Source organism: Macaca thibetana, chromosome 20, assembly GCF_024542745.1.
Source record: "Macaca thibetana thibetana isolate TM-01 chromosome 20, ASM2454274v1, whole genome shotgun sequence".
In the NCBI taxonomy this organism is placed as follows: Eukaryota; Metazoa; Chordata; class Mammalia; order Primates; family Cercopithecidae; genus Macaca; species Macaca thibetana.
In genome coordinates this window covers 66,858,569-66,882,183 of record NC_065597.1, presented here as the reverse complement: position 1 = coordinate 66,882,183, position 23,615 = coordinate 66,858,569, and the positions used below count along the sequence as shown (strand labels likewise).

At 48.4% G+C, this 23,615-nt stretch overlaps 2 protein-coding genes across 9 annotated transcripts in view; one reads left to right on the top strand and one right to left on the bottom strand.

Moving 5' to 3' along the window:
• PMM2 (phosphomannomutase 2) overlaps positions 1–18,091 on the top strand; it is a 278,683-nt gene extending 260,592 nt beyond the window's left edge. For 6 of the 8 annotated variants that reach the window (XM_050774515.1, XM_050774520.1, XM_050774517.1 and 3 more), the window contains one exon: positions 15,747–17,246. In XM_050774515.1, coding sequence (XP_050630472.1) covers positions 15,747–15,848 — 102 coding nt within the window. In that variant the 3' untranslated portion in view covers positions 15,849–17,246. Of the gene's footprint in view, positions 1–15,746; positions 17,247–17,287 lie in introns of those variants that run through there. The other 2 variants (XR_007722161.1, XM_050774516.1) reach the window with 2 other exon arrangements.
• Positions 1–23,615, bottom strand: part of TMEM114 (transmembrane protein 114) — a 996,508-nt gene that overhangs the window by 261,407 nt on the left and 711,486 nt on the right. The gene's annotated exons all lie outside the window — the stretch shown is intronic.

Sequence of the window (23,615 nt, the reverse complement as noted above, 5' to 3'; positions counted from 1 at the left end):
CAACTCAATGGCAAAAAAAAAAAAAAAAATTTTTTAATGAACAAAGGACTTGAATAGACAGTTCTCCAAAGAAGACATGCAGATGGCCAGTGGGTATATGAAAAAAGGCTCAACGTCACCATTTAGGGAAATGCAAATCAAAACCACGATGAGGTAAACCTCACACCTGCCAGGATGGCTATTTTATTTTATTTTATTTTGAGACGGAGTTTTGCTCTGTCACCCAGGCTGGAGTGCAGTGATGCAATCTTGGCTCACTGCAACCTCTGCCTCCTGGGTTCAAGCTATTCTCGTACCTCAGCCTCCCAAGTAGCTAGGATGACAGGCGCCCACCACCATGCCTGGCTAATTTTGTATTTTTAGTAGAGACAGGGTTTCACCATGTTGGCCAGCCTGGTCTTGAACTCATGACCTCAAGTGATCCACCCACCTCAACCTCCCAAAGTGCTAGTATTATAGGCGTGAGCCACCACACTGGGCCAGGATGGCTAATTTTTTTTTTTTTTTTTTTTTTTTTTTTTTTAATGTTGGCGGCCTGGTGTAGTGGCTCACGCCTGTAATCCCAGCACTTTGGGAGGCTGAGGTGGGTGGGTCACTTGAGGTCAGGAGTTCGAGACCAGCCTGACCAACATGGAGAAACCCCATCTCTACTAAAAATACAAAATTAGCCGGGCATGGTGGCGCGCACCTGTCATCCCAGCTACTTGGGAGGCTGAGGCAGGGGAAGCTCTTGAACCCGGGAGGCGGAGGTTGCAGTGAGCTGAGATCGTACCATTGTACTCCATCCTGGTCAACAAGAGCGAAACTCCATCTCCAAAAGATAAAATAAAATAAATGTTGGTAAGGGTGTGGAGAAATTAGAACCCTTGTACACCGTTGTGGGAAATGTTAAATGGCATAGCTATGATGGAAAACTATATAGTGGTTCCTCAAATTAAAAATAGAACTGCCATATGATCCAGCAGTCCCACTTACAGATCTGTATCTAAAATAATTGAAATTAGGATCTCAAAGAGATACCTGCTGTTTAAAGTAAAATAAAATAATATAAAATAAAGACAGGGTCTTGCTGTGTTGCCCAGGCTGTACTCGAACTCCTGAGTTCAAGCAGTCGTCCCGCCTCAGCCTCCCAAGTAGCTGGAATTACAGGTGTGCCATACCACGACTGGTGATGCCTGCTGTTTAAATGAGTGTGCTTACCACTACAATAAGCTCTCTCTCAGTGGCGTAGAAAGATCTTGTTCTAAATCCCAGATGAAATGGGTACTTTGAAGGAGGTGTAGCATTCAGGTTTGTTCTTAATGACAGTTAGAAATGGTTTTATAACCACATCCTTTTGTGGAAATGCTTTTGATGCAGAAATGCTTTCAGTGCAGGCTTTGAAAAAGATCACTGTCTGACTCCATGTCTTTAAAAAAATTAAGCTAATGAAATGACACCCAGGATCTAAGAGATGCCTGGAAGCTTCCTCAGTCCTCCTCTAGCTTGGTGCCATTTCTTACAGACAGAGAGGAGAGGTATTAAGACACACTACAGCAGATTATTCTGTAATGACGACATTCTTGCTTCACATAAATCGCCATCTAGAAGCCTCAGTTGGGAATTTGCAGAATGGAATGCATTTCTTAGATAATCAGAAAATGACTTCCTTTGGGAATTCTTCATTTGGGAATTAGAGGGTTTTCTATTCTGTTTAACCATTGCATTACCATGCCTGGATTCTATTTTAAAAATCTTAACCTAGTTTTTAAAAAATGAGTATTATTTAATGGAAACTTTCCCCCTGATTGTAAATGAACCTGTGCATTCATTATAGAAAATTAGAGGAAGTATGAAGAAGAAAAGGAAAGTCACCTGTCATCATCCAGTGATGTCCCAGCCTTTCTATGTATATGATCCCAAAAGTGGGATCCTTACATGTTGTTTTAGTTTTAGTCTTCTTTCTCTTAACGTATTTTACTTTTCTCATATTCGTGAATATTCTTTGCAAAGAAGATTTTTAATGGCTGTATAACATTCTCTCATTAGGCATCATTTACCCACCTCCCTCGTAGAGGCACCTTGGGTGGCTTAAGTGTTTTTGCCGTTATAACTGATGCTGTGGTGAACATTCTTGCACGATTCTTTGCCCCCATCTCTGATCCTTTTCATCAGCAGTTTTCTAGAAATGGGAATTAGCAGTCCAGTCAACTATCTTCAGACAACATATCAGTTCTTGAAACTTTAGGCACAGAGCAATCCAAATACTAGCCTTACACTTTGCATTTTCAGTGATAGACATTTAGAAAGCTGGGGTTTTTTGCTTTCCTAATGAAGGTTAATGTTTTCGCTGGCATCCAGGGAAGTGATCTTGAGCTGAGAGCTGTCAGTAAAACAGCCATTTCTCAGCCAGGCCCTGAGGCTTGGCAGCCTCTTCCGGCGACACAACCTCCAGGAGGCAGGGTCTGGTGTTATGTAAAGGGTGCCCTCTGCTTGGAGCAACTTGAGAGCAGAGTGAAGAAGTGAGGCGTTGGCCGTTGCTTTTCAAAATACTTGCCATCTTCAGAAACCCTGTCATTCTTCCCATCAGCCACAAAAGCCAGCGTTTCTTAAAACCTGGCTCTGAGTTCAGCATGGAGGCCCTGGGCCTGGCGTGGCGTACCTTGGTTTGCTGCAGAGAGAGAGATGGCAAGGGCAGAGAGCACACACCGCGCATGGCTCTGCATGGCTTTCCAGGAACCGCACTGGCTGGATCACCCTCAGCCACTCTGAATCCGCAGTCCAGAGAGCCTCTACTTAACCATGCTTGCTTTTTTTTTTTTTTTTTTTTGAGACGGAGTCTGGCTCTGTCGCCCGGGCTGGAGTGCAGTGGCCGGATCTCAGCTCACTGCAAGCTCCGCCCCCCGGGTTTATGCCATTCTCCTGCCTCAGCCTCTCGAGTAGCTGGGACTACAGGCGCCCGCCGCCTTGCCCGGCTAGTTTTTTGTATTTTTTAGTAGAGACGGGGTTTCACCGTGTTAGCCAGGATGGTCTCGATCTCCTGACCTCGTGATCCGCCCGTCTCGGCCTCCCAAAGTGCTGGGATTACAGGCTTGAGCCACCGCGCCCGGCCACCATGCTTTCTATAAAAGTCATCTTGGCCGTAAGGCGGTTGCAACATGAAAACTTTCTAACACTTCATGAACATTAGCAGCTGGTTCGGTTTTTGACTTGATGCTTCCATTTGGGGTAATGTGGCTATCAGTGCACTCAAGCATGTGTGAAAGACTCACGCAGAGGGTTCAGGGTTGGGGACAGCCCTGCCGCTCCTCAGGAGGCTGGCCACATGACAGTGGTCTGTCTCTGCACTGGGATGCCATGTAGCTGTAAAAAGAGTCCATGTGGACCCATCTCTAGGGCTTTTTGTTAGGTGCACAAAGTGCAGGACAATATAAGTAATGTGCTAGCTACATTCTTGTCTAAAGAGGGGAAAGGAATTTCTCTTTGTGTTGGCTTATAAATGCATAAAAGGAGTCTGAATGGATGAAAGTTACAGAGGTTACTGTGGGGGTGGGGATGCGGATGGGAGAAAGAATCGCCGTCTAGTTCTTACTCTTTCTTAATATGTTTGAACTATATGAATGTGCTATCTCTTGAAAAATAAAGGCCGGGCGCGGTGGCTCAAGCCTGTAATCCCAGCACTTTGGGAGGCCGAGACGGGCGGATCACGAGGTCAGGAGTTCGAGACCATCCTGGCTGACACGGTGAAACCCCGTCTCTACTAAAAAATACAAAAAACTAGCCGGGCGAGGTGGTGGGCGCCTGTAGTCCCGGCTACTCGGGAGGCTGAGGCAGGAGAATGGCGTAAAAACCCGGGAGGCGGAGCTTGCAGTGAGCTGAGATCCGGCCACTGCACTCCACCCTGGGCGACATAGCGAGACTCCGTCTCAAAAAAAAAAAAAAAAAAAAAAAAAAAAAAATATTTCAATCAACTTGAGAAAAGGAGCTGGGTAATCCCTGTAATCCCGGCTACTAGAAAGGCTGAAGTGAGAGGATACTTGCGCCAAGGAGTTCAAGATTACAGTGAGCCAAGATTGTGCCACTGCACTCCAGCCTAGGCGACAGAGCAAGACCTTGTCTCTTTAAAAAAAACCAGTAAAAATTAAAAATTTTTAAAAATTGAAAAAAGGAAATGTAAATCTTCCAGCCCTTCCTCACTGTCAGACCCTGAGCTGGACACTTACGTTGTACATGCTCCCGGGTGAGATAGCAGCGTCCTCCCTCTTACAAAGGAGGCACAATGGAAAGTCCAGGCTCTCAGCTAGTCAGAGACTAAGCTGGGATCTGAAAGCCTGCTATCTGAAAGCCTCACGTCTGTCATTCTCCTACATCACTTCTAAAATGCTACCTGCCGTCCTTTTAACTAAATTGTGCAACATTTTTTTCTCCAGAAATGTTAATAAGGAAGATCTGCCTTTAAAATTAGCTTTAAAAAAATAAAAAAATTAGCTAGGCGTGGTGGCACACGCCTGTGATCCCAGCTACTCAGGAGGCTGAGGCAGGAGAATCGCTTGAACCCAGGAGGCAGAGGTTGCAGTGAGCTGAGATTGTGCCACTGTACTCCAGCCTGGGCAACAGAGTGAGATTCTATCTCAAAAAAATGAAAACAAAACTAGCTTAGAAGAGGTTTGTGTCCGTGTGGACCAAGTAGACCCAGATCTGACCCCACCGTTCACCAGTGACCTTGTGACAGTGAGGACGGTAAGAGTGACCTCGTCAGTCCAGTGAGGACACAATTCTTTTTTTTTTTTTTTTTGGAGACAGGGTCTCACTCTGTCACCCAGACTGGAGTATAGTGCAGTGGCGCAATGTTGGCTCACCGTAATCTTGAATTCCTGGGCTCAAGTGATCCTCCCACTTCAGCCTCCTGAGTAGCTGGGATTACAGGCGCCCACCACCATGCCTGGCTAATTTTTGTATTTTTAGTAGAGACGGGGTTTCACCATCTTGGCCAGGCTGGTCTTGAACTCCTGACCTCAAGCGATCCGCCCACCTTGGCCTCCCAGAGTTTTATTATTCCTCAAATCAGTGTCTCCAAGAATTTGGGGATCAGAGGTTTTAAGGATAACTTGGTGGGTAGGGGCTCAGGAAGTGGAGATTGCTGATTGGTCGGCTTGGAGATGAAATCATAGGGGGTGGAAGTGAGTTTTTCTTGCTATCTTCTGTTCTTGATGGGATCAAAGAGCTGGTTGAGCCAGATTACCTGTCAGTGTGGCGTCAACTACTGCATCAGAACACAGGGTCTGCAAAATATCTCAGGCACAATCTTAGGTTTTATGACAGTGATGTTATTTGTGGGGAGCAATTTGGGGAGGATCAGACTCTTATAGCTAATTGGTTTGTTCTACAAAGGCAGACTGGTCCCCAGGCAAGAAGGGGGTTTATTTCAGAGAAAGGGCTGTTACCGTCTTTGTTGCAAAGTTGAACTATAAACTGAACTCCTCCCAAGGTTAGTTCGGTCTGCATCCGGGAATGAACAAGGACAGCTTGGAGGTTAGAAGCAAGGTGGAGTCATTCAGGTCACCATCAGGTCACCATTTTCTCAGCTAAAATTTTTGCAGAGACAGTTTCAGTTCCTCCTGTTGGGTTTTATAATACCTTATTCCTAAGGTGTGGGGCATGAAGATGGGAAAAGAGTGACAACCGCTGTAGCTTCTGTCTGCTGACAGGGAGCATAGTCAGGGTAGGTGTTGACCCAAAGGTAAGAGGAGTGAAACCACTTTGCAGCTGTCTGCTTATACTCAGAGGTTCCTGGTTGGGGTTTGAAGGCCTGCATGACAAAGCCATTAGTATTCTCATCTATAGTTTCAACAAATGAGTCCTAGGATAAAGAGTGAAAGTCCTGGCTTCAGAAGCTTTTGTAGAATTGACTCTAAGCTCTGAGTGACTCAGGTAAATAGCTCCAAGAACCAATCAGACATGGGGTTATTAGCAGAGAGAGATTTGGGTCAGAGGTTGTTAGACAGACAGATTGGGGTAGACAGAAAGGAGGAAATGTAAATACACTCTTCCTTATCTTTTTAGTCAGTTTTCCTAGTCCTGAGACCAGATCAGTTCAGTTAAACAGCTGTTTCCTGTATCAAGAGATGGCACTGCAGATGGGCTAGGCTTCTTTAGTTATAGAGGAGGAAGGCAGTGGCAATTTGACATGTTTTTGTCATCTGTATTACAAAGAATAAGCTTCCGCTTGCAGGGCCTCAGGAAAAAGGTAGTAACAATTTAATTGAGTCCAAGTCAGAAAAGCGGAAGAAAAAATTGAAAGCATTAGTTTGGGAATTGTAGAATTCAGGATTTAGTCCAAATTGCAGAAAATAACCAAAACTCAAGAACAAAGGACAAGACTAGAATCTAACAGCAGGTGTACCATAGTTTTTTGAAACACTTTTTTCTCTCTCCCATCCTTATTTTTATTAAAGACAAATCATAGTAGGACAAGTTTACTTGTAAAATATGTCATGGTCTTATTATGCTTGGCCTGATTATTTGTATAAAGTACAGCAAGAATAATTATTTGCCATATAGGCTGTTTTTAAAATTGGCTTTGCTGAAACTTTGTTCCATAAGAAATCTCAGGTTAGACTTTTTTAAAGGCTCGAGCCCAGCCATGGATTTATCTAGTATACCTGCAAAGGTAAACCGGTATGAGTTGGGTGAAATTTTTTCCTCTCATGATCCTAAGATAATTTGGGGCTCCTGGGCCTGTCAGAAAGTGACATTCTTTATTTACCACAGTTCGGGAACCCTGCACAGGGACCCTGTAGACAAGGTATGAGGCCAGCTTTTCCAAGGGACTTCTATTGGCTCTGTTAGTCAACTTTGTTCCTTAAAGCAGTCTGTTTATATTTGAAAATACGTCATTCCAGTTAAAGCCTTGGTAAAGTAACCAGCATCTCTAATTGTATCCTATTACAAAAGAAAACAAATTGTTACTGCCCTTGTGCAAATAATTATACTGCCATAAGTTGATAATACTCACAAATAGTTTCCAAATTCTGGAGAAATCAGAGAGAAAACAATACGCTCTAAATTTTGCTCACAGAAGTATACTTTAATTCAATTGCTAAAAGTTGTAAACAGCTCAAAAGAAAAATCGTTTTCTTGACTCTGAAAAACAAAAGGATTAACAATGTTTAACACATCAGCTCTCCATGAGGATCCTAGAGGTTTTTTTTCCTCCATTCCAGTGGCACAATTTCTAAAGTTATCACAGACCTGCATTCAAGAGTACCCATTAGAGTACTATATCTGATTATAAACTGCCTTTTGAAAAGGATAAAACCAAGACAACAATTGTCTGTGGGTAACAAAAGTCTCAGGACAGCCATAGTTAAAGATGCAGTCAACAAGGAAATCTGGTCATCTCTGTGACACACAGTTTAACGTAACAATTATAATTATTACTGATAACATATACTGAGACATATCAGAATTATAGGAATCTTACACAATTTTGTAACACATACTAATAACATATTTATATGACTATAAACCCAAAGAAAGTTAAACACTTTTTTATATTTGACAGTGCTTCTCCTACATAATTTTAATATACGGAATAAGCCAAATATGTCTCTTTTGGACTTTAGGGAACTTGTTTTTTAACTTAGAATTTGATCTTGGAAAGTTTGTTAAATATCAAAGGTTTAAAACACTAGATATCACAAAGTAGAATCCCAGGTCACCATAAGTAATTCATTTAGCCAAAATGATAACTCAAACATTTTGTAAAGGGAAAAACCTTTACTCTAATAGAGAGAAGACTCAGCTTTCTAAACAACAAAACCCAATGAAGATAGCATGAGGCCAACTGAATCTGTCTCTCTTTTTTTTTTTAATAGTTTACTCCAAAGCCAAACAAAAATCTTTCATTGTCTCTGTCTCTCTCTCAATATTACATAAAAATATTCTTCAACAGAGAAAACCAAATTTTATCTTGCATTAGTGCATCTTTAATGCTAAAGCTAGTTTTTTTGTTGTTGTTGTTTTGAGATGGAGTTTCACTCTTGTCACCCAGGCTGGAGTGCAGTGGCATGATCTTGCTTCACTGCACCCTCCTCCTCCCAAGTTCAAGCGATTCTCCTGCCTCCCAAGTAGCTGAGATTACAGGCACCCACCACCATTCCCAGCTAATGTTTGTATTTTTAGTAGGGATGGGGTTTCACCACGTTGGCCAGGCTGGTCTTGAACTCCTGACCCCACATGATCCACCCACCTCAGCCTCCCAAAATGCTGGGATTACAGGTGTGAGCCACCACTCCCAGCCGAAGTTAGTTTTTAATAAAATTTTACAAACAAATCTATTCAATTTTAGTTTGACTATAGGGTAACATTTTCATAAACCTTTTATATAACCATTTATAATTGTTTGTTAAAAGAACAAATCAGTGTTCAAAAATAAAACCCTATTTTTATTTATTTATATATTTTTTGAGATGGGAGTCTTTGCTCCATTGCTCAGGCTGGAGTGCAGTGGCACATTCTCAGCTCACTGCAACTTCTGTCTCCCAAGTTCAAGCAATTCTTCTGCCTCAACCTCCCAAGTAGCTGGGACTATAGGCGTGTGCCACCATGTCTGGCTAATTCTTGTATTTTTAGTAGAGACAGGATTTCACCATATTGACCAGGCTGGTTTTGAACTCCCGACCTCCTGAACTGCCTGCCTCAGCCTCCCAAAGTGCTAGGATTACAGGCATGAGCCACCACGCCTGGCATAAAACCCTATTATTTTGATATATGGGCCCAGATTCTGGCCCTGCATCAGTATGCTTTTAATATTTAATTTATGGAAAAATTAAATAATACCCTTTCAATTTTAGCCAGCTTGTTCACACACAGAGTTCTTCACAAAGTTAATTTTTCACAAACCTACAATTTGGTTAAACTTTCAGTTTTATTTTGTCTTTCAACCAAAAATAATCCTTAAACTCTCTAAATTAGACAAGATTCTTTTTTAAAAAACCATATTCCCATGTCTTTAAGCAATTTTAATTACATACCAGGTGCAGAGCCTAGAATACAGGACAGAACTGCAGATAAAGTCTGACTCTTTCTGGCATAGCTAGGAGTCATGGCTAACTCCATATGTCCCCAGGCCTTATCTAGAATCTAATGGCCCTAAAGTAGGTAAACTGAACAATTACAAACGTCATAGAAGCCATTTATGACCTTAAAGCATCCAGCAAAAACCGTATCTGATCTGCCTAATTCAGACCAAATGTCTGAGTTTTGAAGACAATTTTATTTTATTTCATCAATAATCTTTAAAACTATCTTTATTTACCAAAGATTACTAACGTCACATGAACTAAAATGCATTAGAGTTGCTATTTCTTTGACAAAATGTTTAAGTGCTTGTTTTTTAAGCCAATTAATTACAGCTCCTAAACATCACACACACAACATTATAAATATACAGACTGAAGAAGATGCATTAGTAGTTAAGATTTTTCATTTGCCAGTTTTTTAGGGTTTTTTTTCCCCCATTTTACAAATCTTGTCACAACTCACAGAGACCATCTATGACATGCTTGGACTTTCTGGCTTGTCCTATACGCCCCTCTTTCCTGAATAATCAGTCATTCAATTTTTAGGACAAGAATTTACCATACAACTCATATAAATTCCTTTTATATGAGAATTCCTTTCTCATATAAATTTCTTTTTTTATAATCATCCTTACCAAAAATACATCTTAATATCCCTAACTTTTTTCACATATCTCTGTCCCCTACTAAAGTAATTCAAAGGATGATCTCTGAACCAGATGGAAGAGTGGATGGAAGAGCCTGAGGCAGCTCTGTCTAACTTCCAAGCTTCTGCTGACAAGTCCTTCAGGGTTCAGTGAATGTGACCAACCAGACAAACTAGGAGAGCCTGATGGACTTCCTTCAGCAATTCCTTTAGACATCTCCTCCACATATACAAACACATACAGCAAAATAAACATGCAAAACACCTTCCAGACAGAGATTCCATACCAAATCACAAACCAAGAGTATTCCTCCAAACAAGTCCCCTATTATCTGTACAATTAGGGCAGATACCCCATGCTGGGGCTACAAACAGATACCATATAATAGAACTAGAGATGCCCCACGATGGGGCTATAGGCAGACACCCCACTATGGGGCTATAGTTACAGGAAGTCTCCCCAGGACTGTTCCTCTATCGCAGTTAAATCCATACACCATGGGTTGGCAGCACCCTACCAGTAGAGATGGCACCAGTGTCAGCCCGCAGTCCAAGAGAACTAGGTGGCCGCCTGGGCTGGCCTCTGGATCCATCACCAGTGAGGGGGGTTGGGGAGGCTACTGAATCGCTGGCAGATAGCCACAAGAGAGATCACAGATGAGTCCCCAAATTTGTAACCCCCCCCAACAGGTTCTTCTTGCCTGCAGCCTGGACAACCAATTTATCCAGACAGGAGAATTGCAATAGAGAAAGAGTAATTCACAGAGAGCCAGCTGTGCAGGAGACTGGAGTTTTGTTATTAGTCAAATCAGTCTCTCCAAGAATTTGGGGATTGGAGTTTTTAAGGATAACTTGGTGGGCAGGGGCTCTGGAGGTATGGATGGCTGATTGGTCAGCATGGAGATGAAATCATAGCAGGTGGAAGTGAGTTTTTCTTGCTGTCTTCTGTCCCTGAGTGGGTTCAAAGAACTGGTTGAATCAGATTACCTGTCTGAGTGGGTCAACTGCTACATTGGAAGGCAGGGTCTGCAAAATATCTCAGGCACTGATCTTAGATTTTACAAGTGATGTTATTCCCAGGAGCAATGTGGGGAGGTTCAGACTCTTGCAGCCAGAGGCTCCATGGCTCCTAAACCATAATTTCCAGTCTTGTACCTAATTTGTTTATCCTACAAAGACAGACTGGTCCCCAGGCAAGAAGGGGTTTATTTCAGGGAAAGAGCTGTTATCTTTGTTTCAAACTTGAACTATAGGCCAGGCATGGTGGCTCACACCTGTAATCCCAGCACTTTGGGAAGCTGAGGCAAGCGGATCACTTGAGGCCAGGAGTTTGAGACCAGCCTGGCCAATGTGGTGAAACCCCACCTCTACTAAAAATACAAAAATTAGCCAGGTGTGGTGGCATACACCTGTAATCCCAACTACTTGGGAGGCTGAGGCAGGAGAATCACTTGAACCTGGGAGGCAGAGATTCCAGTGAGCCGAGATTGCACTACTGCACTCCAACCTTGGTGACAGAGTGAGACTCCATCTCCAAAAACAAAAAACAAAAAAAAACCAAAGTTGAACTATAAACTAAATTCCTCCCAAGGTTAGTTCAGCCTGTGCCCAGGAATGAACGAGGACAGCTTGGAGGTTAGAAGCAAGATGGAGTCAGGCCAGATCTCTTTCACTGTCACCGTTTTCTGTTATAATTTTTGCAAATGTGTCTTCAATCCCTGTATCCATAATACCTAGAAATTTGATAAATACTTGTTTTTTTTTTTTTTTTTTTTTTTTTTTTTTGAGACGGAGTCTTGCTCTGTCGCCCAGGCTGGAGTGCAGTGGCCGGATCTCAGCTCACTGCAAGCTCCGCCTCCCGGGTTTACGCCATTCTCCTGCCTCAGCCTCCCGAGTAGCTGGGACTACAGGCGCCCGCCACCTCGCCCGGCTAGTTTTTTGTATTTTTTTAAGTAGAGACGGGGTTTCACGGTGTTAGCCAGGATGGTCTCGATCTCCTGACCTCGTGATCCGCCCGTCTCAGCCTCCCAAAGTGCTGGGATTACTGGCTTGAGCCACCGCGCCCGGCCACTGATAAATACTTGTTAAACAGCCAAAATGAATGTCCACGGCAAGAATCGACTATTAGGCATGGTGGTGCACACCTGTAGTCCCAGCTACTCAGGAGGCTGAGGTGGGAGGATCGCTTGAGCCCAGGAGGTGGAGGCTGCAGCAAGACATGATTGCACCACTGCACTCCAGCCTGGGCAAGAGTGGGACCCTGTCTCAAAAATAAGTAAGAGTCCTGACTGCGAGCTACACAGAGTCCATCTGTGCTATAGGAGGCATCCACACAGCACACACCCACTGCTACCAGCTAAGCAGTTCATGCAGGCTGTGATGGATGACACTGTTCCTCTCTTTGGATGATTGGGGTTCACTACTGCACTGCACAGGTCAGCAACAGCATGTACAGAAATGGGCTGAGGCGGGAGACTCGTCAGTCCCCTGGCATCTGAACGTGGCCCACACTGTGCCTTCTGTTTCATCCTCAGACTTTGGAGCTGTTAGGGATTTAAATATTAATGTGCTGATTTCACTGAGCCCTGGCCTTTCTTTGGTGCCTGACAGGTACACTGTAACGAGAAATTAGATCGTTCATTCATCCCTCCCCCCTTCCCTCCCCTCTCCAGGGAACAGGGTTTTTGTTCTCGGAGCTTGGGGGGGGTGGCAGAGTTCCCCAGCTAGAATCAAGTAACCTTTAGTGCATATGCAAATCCAGCATTTGAAATTTCCGGTTCTCTGTAGCCTTATTATTCTAGAGGGCAGCCAGCTTTCCTTTTGTTTCATTTGGGGTCCGCTTTGCCTGCTTTGCACCTACTCTGGTGTGCAAGCTCGACACAGCCCCAAGAAGGCTGCGCCCCAGGAAGGAGCCCACCATGCTCTGAGAGTCATAAAGAAGGAAGCAGACCCTTGGCAGGAGAGAAAGGAAGGCCTGAGGCGGGTTGTGTTTGTGATGCAGATGCTCCTGCCAGCCGTGCAGCTCTCTGAAAGGGGGTGGAGCTGAGAAGCGACCCAGCGAGGCTCCTACAACCAGGGTCAGGAGGATTTCGCCTTCCTGGATGGGTATTGGTTCTCCAGACCTAACTTTATTAAGTGCCAGCGAGTTACATGCACACAGATCACTCAGATTCCACAGACACCTCCCCACCAGCCCCTAGCAGGACCATGGGAGGAGACTCATGCCGTTAGGCCTCTGTCCCCTGCGTGTGACATCTGCAGGGAAGGACACTCCTAGCAACTGTCAGGGGACTAGCATAAACCCTTTTTGCTTCAGGGGTCTCTTCCCAGGTAATGGCCTCGGTCCTCTTTGCACCCTGGCCGGCTGTAGGAGCCTCCTAACTGCTCCCCTCTGTTGCATCCTCACCCCCCACCCATTCTCCAGAAAGACCACGGCCTGAGCTTGCAGCCTTCTGGTGGCTTCCCGTGAAATCCCAGGTCCTTACTACAATCTGTGCTCTGTGGCCTGGCCCGGTCCTTGCCCATCCTTCCTCTTCAGTCGCTTCTCTGATGGCCACATGGCCTGTCCCCTCACTTCCCTCAGATGCCAGGGTTCTCTCACCCTCCAGTCCTGGCAGCCCTTCCCTCCCTTCGCTCAACAAGGCGCCCAAGAGCTGTCTGCTCATGGCTGGTCTCCCCGACCAGACCACGGGCTCCCAAGGCAGCTGTGATGTCGTTTTGGTTTGCGCCGTATCCCTAGCTGCTAAAGCAATGCCTGGCAAGTAGTAGGTGTTCTAGAAAGGTGTATTGTGTTAATGTGTGAATATTGACTCCCCCTCCTCAGTCACTGAGGCGGGGAGGATGTTTGGCTCTTCTGAGGCATGTGAGAGTTGGTTGTGCCTTTGGTTTTTGTTTTTTGAGTCTCGCTCTGTTGCCCAGGCTGAAGTATAGTGGTCCATTCTTGGCTCACTGCAACCTCCGCCTCCCATGTTTAAGTGATTCTCCTGCCTCAGCCTCCCAAGTAGCTGGGATTACAGGCGTGCGCCACCATGCCCAGCTAGATTGTGCCTTTGTTAGGTTCTCTGTGACTTTTGTCCACCAGGCCATTCCTGAAAGAAATCTTTTTTTTAAATTATAAGAATTACTAGAACTAGCTCGGCACTGTGGTGCGCAGTCTTTGTCTCAGCTAATTGAGAGGCTGAGGCTGGAGGTTCACTCGAGCCCAGCCTGGGCAACATAGCAAGACCCTGTGTCCAAAGGAAAAAAAAAGGCAAAATCAGAATTAGCAGAACTGGTTTCACGTGTGTAGGTAGCAGATGGTGGCCATGAAATTCAGGTCTGTCTGAAGGCTGCCAGGCCTGGTACAAAACTGCGTAAGGCCAGCGCAAGGCCCGGGCAGGCTCCCGAGTGGCTGGACTGGAAGAGATGCCAAGTTCATGGGCTCCTGACTCCACCCAGCACTCCCTGGGCCCAGCGACATTCCTTCCTGAAGCCTGAAACTTCACCTCCACCTCAGGAAGCCATCTGCCTGGGGATAGGTTCTTGCAAAAACGAAAACACTCATTTCCAGAGGCAATTAATTCTTTAAAAGTATGTCGGATTTTTGGTACAAAATCTTGGTTTCCATGTTGGCTTCATGCTCGGTGCTTTATGAGAAAAATCCGTTTTCTCTGCGGTTGTGTTCATTGTATTGTAAACCAATCATAGATTATTTTAAGGTTTTGAGTTACAGTGTTTATCCAGTTTTATGAGGGAAATAAAGGAATTCCACGATGAGAAAAACGGGGGATTTCCTGCAGGGCTCGGGGTTGCGGGAGCGGCAGGTAACCTGATTCATTAACCTGAGCCCAGCGGGATTGGTGGGGGTGATGGGGACACAGATTAGGGCACTCGACTCAGGCACAGGACCCCGGCAGAACATGCCCAGGTGCTCCTAGACATGGGCCCTTACAGACTTTCTGAGGCCTCGGTTTCCTCATCTTACCAAGGTGTGACCCCAACCATCATCTCCTGAGCTTTTGGCCACAGAGCTCTGGGCAGGCTTCCACCAGGACCCCATTTTGGAGATGGGGAGTTGCCGCAGCCACACTGCTGCTCAGTGGTAGAACCAGCATCTGACCCAGGCCACCTGGGGCCTCCAGAGGCCCTGCTCTTAGCCAGCAGCTCAGACCCCAGTTATGTGGGGCCATTTATTTATTTTTAAGATAGTCTGCCAGGCTCTATCTAAGATAGAACACACTCAGAGTGCAGTGGCGCGATCTCGGCTCACTGCAACCTCCACCTCCTGAGTTCAAGCAATTCTCCTGCCTCAGCCTCCCGAGCAGCTGGGATTACAGACGTGCACCACCACGCCCAGCTAATTTTTGTATTTTAAGTAGAAATGGAGTTTTGCCATGTTGGCCAGGCTGGTCTCGAACTCCTGACCTCAGGTGATCCACCCCTCTCAGCCTCCCAAGTGCTGGGATTACAGGTATGAGCCACCACACCTGGCCCACATGGGGCCGTTTAAATTAAAATCAAATCAACTGAGTTCCTCCATTGCACTGGCCACGTTTCAAGTGTGCAGTGACACATGGCCAGTGGCTGCCATCACCACTGATGTCGCCACGTCCTTCATCACAGGAAGATCCCTGGCAGCCCTGCTCCCCACCCTCTGCCCTCCTGATGCTGCCTTGTGACTTGTTAGAAAAGTGTGGGCACAGCTATAAAAAAAAAAAAAAAAAAAAAAACTGATGGCTGTGAGAATACTGTCACTCGCTGATGCCTTCTGTATAGAAAAATAAGCCTTAGACAGATCTTCACAAGAACGTCGTGATACTTCTCCTAGGCATAATTACGTGTTCCAAGCCAAATTGCAGTTCAAGAGAAGGTTATAAATCTCTTCTCAATAACAATTGTACTCATGTTCCTCTCCTGGAAACTAAGAGGAAGGTAGCTGAAGAAATTCTCCCTGCCCAGTTAAATCTTGTTTTTCAGGTGCTTTTGGGTTCCAGGGTCACATCAGCAATGGCCCCGGACAAACGAGGTAGAGCCTTCATCTGTACTTTGTGTCTTTCCAGGGTGGCAATGACCATGAGATCTTCACAGACCCCAGGACCGTGGGCTACTCCGTGACAGCGCCTGAGGACACACGCAGGATCTGTGAAGAGCTCTTCTCCTAACGCGGGAGCAGGAGGGTAGGGTCCTGGCTGACAAGCCAGCATGGGGCATTTGGTGGCCAGAGCCGAGGGTCATCCCACACGTGCTCACCCACCCGCAGCCCAGCCAGGCTCTGCATCCTTTGCCAGGCACATGCAGTCTGGACCTCCACCCCTGGCATGCCTTGCCTCCATCTCCAGTGCCAGAAGCTTCCAGAAGGAAGGAGAAAACTATTGTCAAGAATGGTTCAGAGGAATACCTCCCACAAAAGGTCTTCCCCACCCACCCTCAGCCCCCTAATCTAATACCCTGATACGTGCAATCATGTGGTTTTGGCGGAAATTTCCCCATAATTCTAGGATGATACAGAAAGAAAAAATGTGCCTGGGCCCTCCCTCTTGGTGGGTCTGTGGAATCGTAAGCGGGTTTTTTTAATGGACCCCTGCATCAGCACCAACAGTGGGGGTTTGGTAATGAGAAACAATGACAGGCCATCTGCAGTGACCCACCCCAGGACGAAATTTACAAACACCTGGAACGAAGCTCCCGCCTGCATGTCACCTTGATGGGGACTGTGAGCAGGGCAGTGTTATGCCCAGTGACTAGACGCACTCTGCGTTTTCCCGTGTGAGGCTGAGGCCTGCTGGACAGATGGCTGGCCGAGTGGGAGCAGACCCTAGGGAGTTTGCACCTCAGCTGGGCCGGAGAGTTGATGCTGGCAAAACAGTCACCCAGGTCCAGAGAAACCAATGTGGGATGTCAGACTTCATCAAAACGACCTTCTGGTTGGCCCTGGCTGGCTTCCCAGAGGCGTTCGCCTCAAGTTTCTCAGGGATCGAGCAAGAGCCTGGCCAGGGAACAGGAAGAGGAGCTGCTCTCCTATCTGCGCCCACCCAGGCCCTCACCCAGACTTTACAACTGAGGGGGCCGAGTGCAGCTGCAGCCAGGTCCGCGTCCCTCATTCTTTCCACCTTCTGCACGTTCTTTGTGAAACTGGAAGGATCCCAGGCTTCAGCCAGAACACGGTGGAAGAGAACTTTCCTAGGAAAACGGTTCATGTGTCACTTTACAGGATGTGAAAACGCTGGGACCCATAGACCCTCCATTGCTTGGTGCTGGGGCTGTGTGGCCTCACTGGGCACTGAATCTGGGGCCAGGGGGGCCCCGACTGCCCTGCACTCCTGCCTCCCAGCCCACAGCCAGGCGCTTTCATCACAGCTCAACCTGGTTCCCTCCAAACCTCCCAGCCACTCGGGCTTGCAGCTCTCTTGAGCCCTGGATCCGGTGGGGTGAAAGCAGCCAGCTCCTCATCTCGGTGACTTGCAGGACACGGCCATCCAGTGGCATCTTTCCTTGTTGAATGTTGCAAATGATACGGTAATGACCTTCTAAAACGGTTAGTACGTTAAAGTGATTTTGTTTCCTATTTCTCATTCTGATTCCTTTTTCCTCCTGTTTGCAGATTCTGGAAGGGAACCCCAGCCCTTCTAGGTCTGAGAGCCACTCTTTCATTGCTCCAGATTTCTGTCCCGTCGGGGCCCCTCCCTCTGTGGAGTTGCATGTTCCTGTTCCTGACACACAGACTCCTCCCCCGCTGCTTTTCTGCCCACTGGGTATTCCTTACAAGCCTGCCATTCCTTACAAGTTTCCTTAACATAGTGCGACAAAGCGAGACAACTGAGTCTTACTCAAACTTGTTTTAACCGGAAATGGAGGGTCGCTGCTGTGTCCCCCGACACAGGGCTGCTGCCCTCAGGTGGGTACCCTGAGTCCGCCAAGCTGGGCCCTGATGCGCAGAGGCCTGGGCCGCTCCTGCCCCAGTTCCCACAGTGGCTGCTTCAGACCCTCCCCAGGCCCCTGAAGCCCCCTCCTGCACTGCCTGCTGCCTCCCTCTGCAGTCAGAATTGACACTCCCCTCCAAACTCAAAAGGACTTGGAACTTCCCCTTTCCTTCCACCTTGTCATCGCATTGCAGCCCAGGCCAGCTTCCAGGGGTTACTCCAAGGGTGTCCACTTGTCAGGCACTGTGGTGGGATGTAAAGTGTGAACAACTAAATGATGCCTACGCAGCGCGTCCTGGTGCCTTCCACGTGTCCCCAGAGCAGCAGGTTCTGCACGTGGCAGGTAAGAGCACGGCTGCCAAGGCTCCAAGCCTAGTTCTGCTGGTACAAGCTGCTGCGTGACTTATGCTGAGTTCATCTTCGCCTCAGTTAGTTCATGTGTCAAATGGTATAGTCCTTACCGTGTATGGAATTTAAAGCACTTTGAACAGTGAGTGTGAGCCATTACTAACTCAAATAATACCCCTGCCCCCTGCAACCCAGAACCCTATAAGGCAGGGACAGTCCCCTCTCTCTGCCTTAGGGGGTTAGCAGGATAAAGACACCATCACAAGAAATTTAAACACAGTAGGTAAGTTTTAAGCCAGAGCAAAGCACAGAGGTTGCACCTAGGCCAGCCTAGCACTATTGAAAGTCACCATCCCCAGCACTGCAGAAGCTGACCCTGAACTCAAGGTCAGGGCTTAAGCCTCAGGGAAAAGGCCCGCGTTGAACCTGAGCAGGGCAGGCCTCTGGCTCCCTGGAGGGAGAGGCTAGCTGGGAAGTTGAGCTTGAACCTGATCCCAAGGGAAGGGCGTGGGGCCCGCTCATGATCTGTCCGGGAAGGGCCCTCCAGCTACTGGGAGGGGAGTGCCCATAGGGGCCAGAAGAAGAACCGGTTGGGCAGTTGGGCAGATGTTGCTGTAATCCGGACACATTCAGGCATACGTGGCTTTGAATCACTTCCTCTCCTCTCCCGCCTATCCCAAGTGTTCTGGCTGTGGGCCCCAGCTGGCCACCTCAACCCAGGCAGGCTCCTCCAACCCGAACGACAGGTCACCTCCACACTGCCCGCCGCGGCACACTGCCCGCCGCGGCACGCTGCCCGCCACTCCACGCTCCCAGCCACTCCACGCTGCCCGCCACTCCACGCTCCCAGCCACTCCACACTCCCAGCCACTCCACACTGCCCGCCACTCCACTCTCCCAGCCACTCCACACTGCCCGTCACTCCACACTCCCAGCCACTCCACACTGCCCGCCACGGCACACTCCCAGCCACTCCACACTGCCCGCCACTCCACGCTCCCAGCCACTCCACACTGCCCGTCACTCCACGATGCCCGCCACGGCACACTGCCCGCCACTCCACGCTCCCAGCCACTCCACGCTGCCCGCCACTCCACACTCCCAGCCACTCCACGCTTCCCGCCACGGCACACTGCCCGCCACTCCACACTCCCAGCCACTCCACGCTGCCCACCACTCCACGCTGCCCGCCACGGCACACTGCCCGCCACTCCACGCTCACAGCCACTCCACGCTGCCCGCCACTCCACGCTACCCGCCACTCCACGCTGCCGGCCACGGCACGCTGCCCGCCACTCCACGCTACCCGCCACTCCACGCTGCTGGCCACGGCACGCTGCCCGCCACTCCACGCTGCCGGCCACGGCACGCTGCCCGCCACTCCACGCTGCCCGCCACGGCCCACTGCCCGCCACTCCACACTCCCAGCCACTCCACGCTGCCCGCCACTCCACACTCCCAGCCACTCCACGCTGCCCGCCACTCCACGCTGCCCGCCACTCCATGCTCCCAGCCACTCCACGCTGCCCGCCGCGGCACATTGCCCGCCACGGCACACTCCCAGCCACTCCACACTCCCAGCCACTCCACGCTGCCCGCCACTCCACGCTGCCCGCCACGGCACCCCAGAAGTCAAGACCTAGAACTCATTCCACCTCCCTCACCAGAGGCTGCTTTCCCAAATGTCTTCAGTTTTGGTTTTCATTGTTGTTGCTATTGTTTTTGAGACGGAGTCACTGTTGTTGCCCAGGCTGGAATGCAATGGCGCGGTCTCCGCTCACTGCAACCTCCGCCTCCCCACTTCAAACCATTCTGCCTCAGCTTCCCGAGTAGCTGAGATTACAGGTGCCCGCCACCACGCCCAGCTAATTTTTGTCTTTTTAGTAGAGACCAGGTTTCACCATGTTGGCCAGGCTGGTCTCAAACTCCTGACCTCAGGTGATCCACCTACCTTGGCCTCTCAAAGTGCTGGGATTACAGGCATGAGCCACCACGCCCAGCCTTTTTTTTTTTTTTTTTGAGACAGAGTCTCGCTGTTATCCAGGCTGGAGTACAGTGGCACAATCTCAGCTTGCTGCAACTTCTGTCTCCAGGTTCAAGCGATTCTCCTGCCTCAGCCTCCCAAGTAGCAGGGATTACAGGTGTGCGCCACCACACCCAGCTAATCTTTGTATTTTTAGTAGAGATGGGGTTTCACTATGTTGCCTAGGCTGGTCTTGAACTCCTGAACCTCAAGTGATCTGCTCATCTTGGCCTCCCAAAGTGCTGAGATTAGAGGCGTGAGCCACTGCACCCGGCTGTAATTTTTGCATTTTTAGTAGAGATAGCATTTCACCATGTTGGCCAGGCTGATCTCGAACTCCTGACCTCAAGTGATCTGCCCACCTCGGCCTCCCAAAGTGCTGGGATTACAGGCGTGAGCCACCACGCCCAGCCCCCACCTTCAGCTTTTGCTGAACCCTTCCTTGTGCCACCCATGTAGTACTCCGTATAGTAAGTCAGCAAATCTCATTGTTTTGAGCTAAGTGCCTACGTTAGCCTCTCCCTAAATAGGTTTGATGGGCTGGTTTTTCCCCAATATGCTTTGGAAATCATTGTATAATATTCACAAGAAAAATGCCCATCTCTGCACCACCCAAAATCACTGCCTTCCCTTGGGAGATACCGGCCAGAGCAAATTCCCAGCAGAGCACAGCAACCCCGCAGAGTGGCCCCTGCCCGTCACTGCTCTCCTGGAAACCAAGAACAGGAGTTCTCACACCTGCCCACCTTCTGTCCTCACTCCCACTGCTCCAACAGCAAACAAACCCTTCCTCCCCTGCTATGGACCTTGAAAAGCTATATCCATCCTAGGACTCTCATGCCAGCCCCGGGCCCTCAAGCCTCATCTGCTTCCAGCCCCTGACTTCATGCCTGAAGAACAGCAAGTTTTTTTTTTTTTTTTTTTTTTTTTGAGACTGGGTGTCACTGTCACCCAGGCTGGAATGCAGTGGTACAATCACAGCTCACTGCAGCCTCAAATTCCTGGACTCCAGCAATCCTCCCACCTCAGCCTCTAGAGTAACTGGGACCACAGGCTCACACCACCATGCCCAGCTAATTGTATATATATATTTTTTTTTGGTAAGACCAGGTTTCACCATGATGCCCAGGCTGGTCTCAAACTCAGCTCAAGCCATCCACCTGCCTCGGCCTCTCAAAATGCTGGGATTACAGGTGTGAGCCACCGTGCCCAGCCTAGCAAACATTCATCAAATGTCTATAGCAGTGGCCGGGCGCTGTGGCTCACACCTGTAGTCCCAGCACTGCGGGAGGCTGAGGCAGGAGGATGGTCTGAGTACAGGAGTTCGAAACCAACTTGGACAATGTAGCAAGATGCTCTCTACAAAAAATTTAAAAATTAGCCAGGCATGGTGGCATATGCCTGTAGTCCCAGCTACTCAGGAGGCTGAAGGAGGATCGCTTGAGCCCACGAGGTTAAAGCTGCAGGGCAGCCTTGTCTCAAAAACAAACACCACCTCTACAGCAGGAATGAGCCAGGGACTGTGGACAGCGCACCCCCAGGCCAGTCCCCTATTCCCACAGGTGTATCACGGGAGTAAGGTGTAACTCACACAACATCCTAAAAGCTTCAACAGGGCACTGGACAGCTGCTGACCAAGTTAGTGGCATTTTCTGTTGCCAGGAAGCTGCATTCTCCTTCCTGCTAAGCTTTCTCATGCTACAGAATGATGACTAAAGAAAAACAGATGATCCCATCTTCTTATTCATCACCCCCTAAAAAAACAGACTGCCAAGTGGAATGTGTCAGCCTCACCCGGGGGAGACACCCTCACCTGACGACTTAAAAGGAAAAACCTGGTGAGCCAGCCTCCACACAAACACACGCACTGCCTTACACAAAACAAAACTTTATTGGGAGAAAGACGGCTGATGGGAGGCAAGATCTGGATTCAGGAATCCTCAGTTCTAGCTATTCCTTGGTCAGCAACAACCTCTGTCCCTCCCAGAGCCTCCAGGAGTTTCCCCTTCTGAAAACTGGTATCGCATCCCTTCCAGCTGTGACATCCTACAGTTCTAGAATACCCACTGACTGAAAGAGCTGTGGCCAAACAGGAAGGACAGAGCAAGAGCCGATGACAAAGGATTCTGCCGAGACAGAATCCAAAGGTCACCCCTGAATAGCAGAATGCAATCCCCCAGCTCACTGCCGGCCACAGCCTGCCAGAGCGCCAGCACACACGGTCACAGCAATGCCACCCATGCCAAGGCGAGGACAGAGTGAGAGAGAGGCTTGGGGCAGCAAAGGAGCCCTCTCGGGTCTTGGCTTTGGAAGTGTGGACTGTACCAGCAGATGGGCCCAGGTAACAATTCAAGGTTGGAGAGAAAAAGGCCACCTTTGACTCAGCAGAGGACAGAGGCAGGAGAGGAGGGTGAGGACAAAGAGCATCGCAGGCGAGGAAACATGGCCAGGACCTAACTGCGGTGGGAACTGCCTTTTTCTCCACACGCTCGCAATCAACACGTGTATTTGCCTATTTTAAAACAACTCCCTTCCACCCCCTTTCAAAGGCAGCAGTTCTTAGGCTGAAAGGACAAACTCATCAGAGATGAGAAGTACCTGATGAAGCTATCTGTGCTTCCAGCATCAAACGACCTCTTTTCTGGACATTTACTGTCCGCCCAAAAGCCAGTTTCCAAAAGTTTGCTTCCCTGCGTTGACGAGTGGATTCTTAGACTACATATAGGCCATGAATTTTAAAACATAATACCCAGCTATTTCTACTTTTAAATCATGACTAAAGCCAAACCAAAACCACAGCAAAGATAATCTAAGGATGTGTTTACCAGAAATACCTACAGAAAAGTTTGCAGGCCGGGCGCGATGGCTCACACCTGTAATCCCAGCATTTGAGAGGCCGAGATGGGCAGATCACCTGAGGTCAGGGGTTCGAGACCATCCCGCCCAACATGATGAAACCCGGTCTCTACTAAAAATACAAAAATTAACCGGGTGTGGTGGTGCACGCCTGTAATCCCAGCTACACAGGAGGCTGTGCAGAATTGCTGGAACCCTGGAGGCAGCGGTTGCAGTGAGCCGAGATCAGGCCACTTCACTCCAGCCTGGGCAACAGAGCAAGACTGTCTCCCACCCCGCAAAAAAAAAAAAAAAGTTTGCAATGTTGGCAGCAAGGTGCAAACAGAGCCGGCTCTGGGTGAAAACTTTAGTTACGAAAAATAAGAAAAAAAAAATCCTGGCCGGGCGCGGTGGCTCAAGCCTGTAATCCCAGCACTTTGGGAGGCCGAGACGGGCGGATCACGAGGTCAGGAGATCGAGACCATCCTGGCTAATATGGTGAAACCCCGTCTCTACTAAAAATACAAAAAACTAGCCGGGCGAGGTGGTGGGCGCCTGTAGTCCCAGCTACTCGGGAGGCTGAGGCAGGAGAATGGCATAAACCCGGGAGGCGGAGCTTGCAGTGAGCTGAGATCCGGCCACTGCACTCCAGCCTGGGCAACAAAGCGAGACTCCGTCTCAAAAAAAAAAAAAAAAAAAAAAATACAAAAAAAAAAGTAGCCGGGCGTGGTGGCGGGCGCCTGTAGTCTCAGCTACTTGGGAGGCTGAGGCGGGAGAATGGCATGAACCCGGGAGGCGGAGCT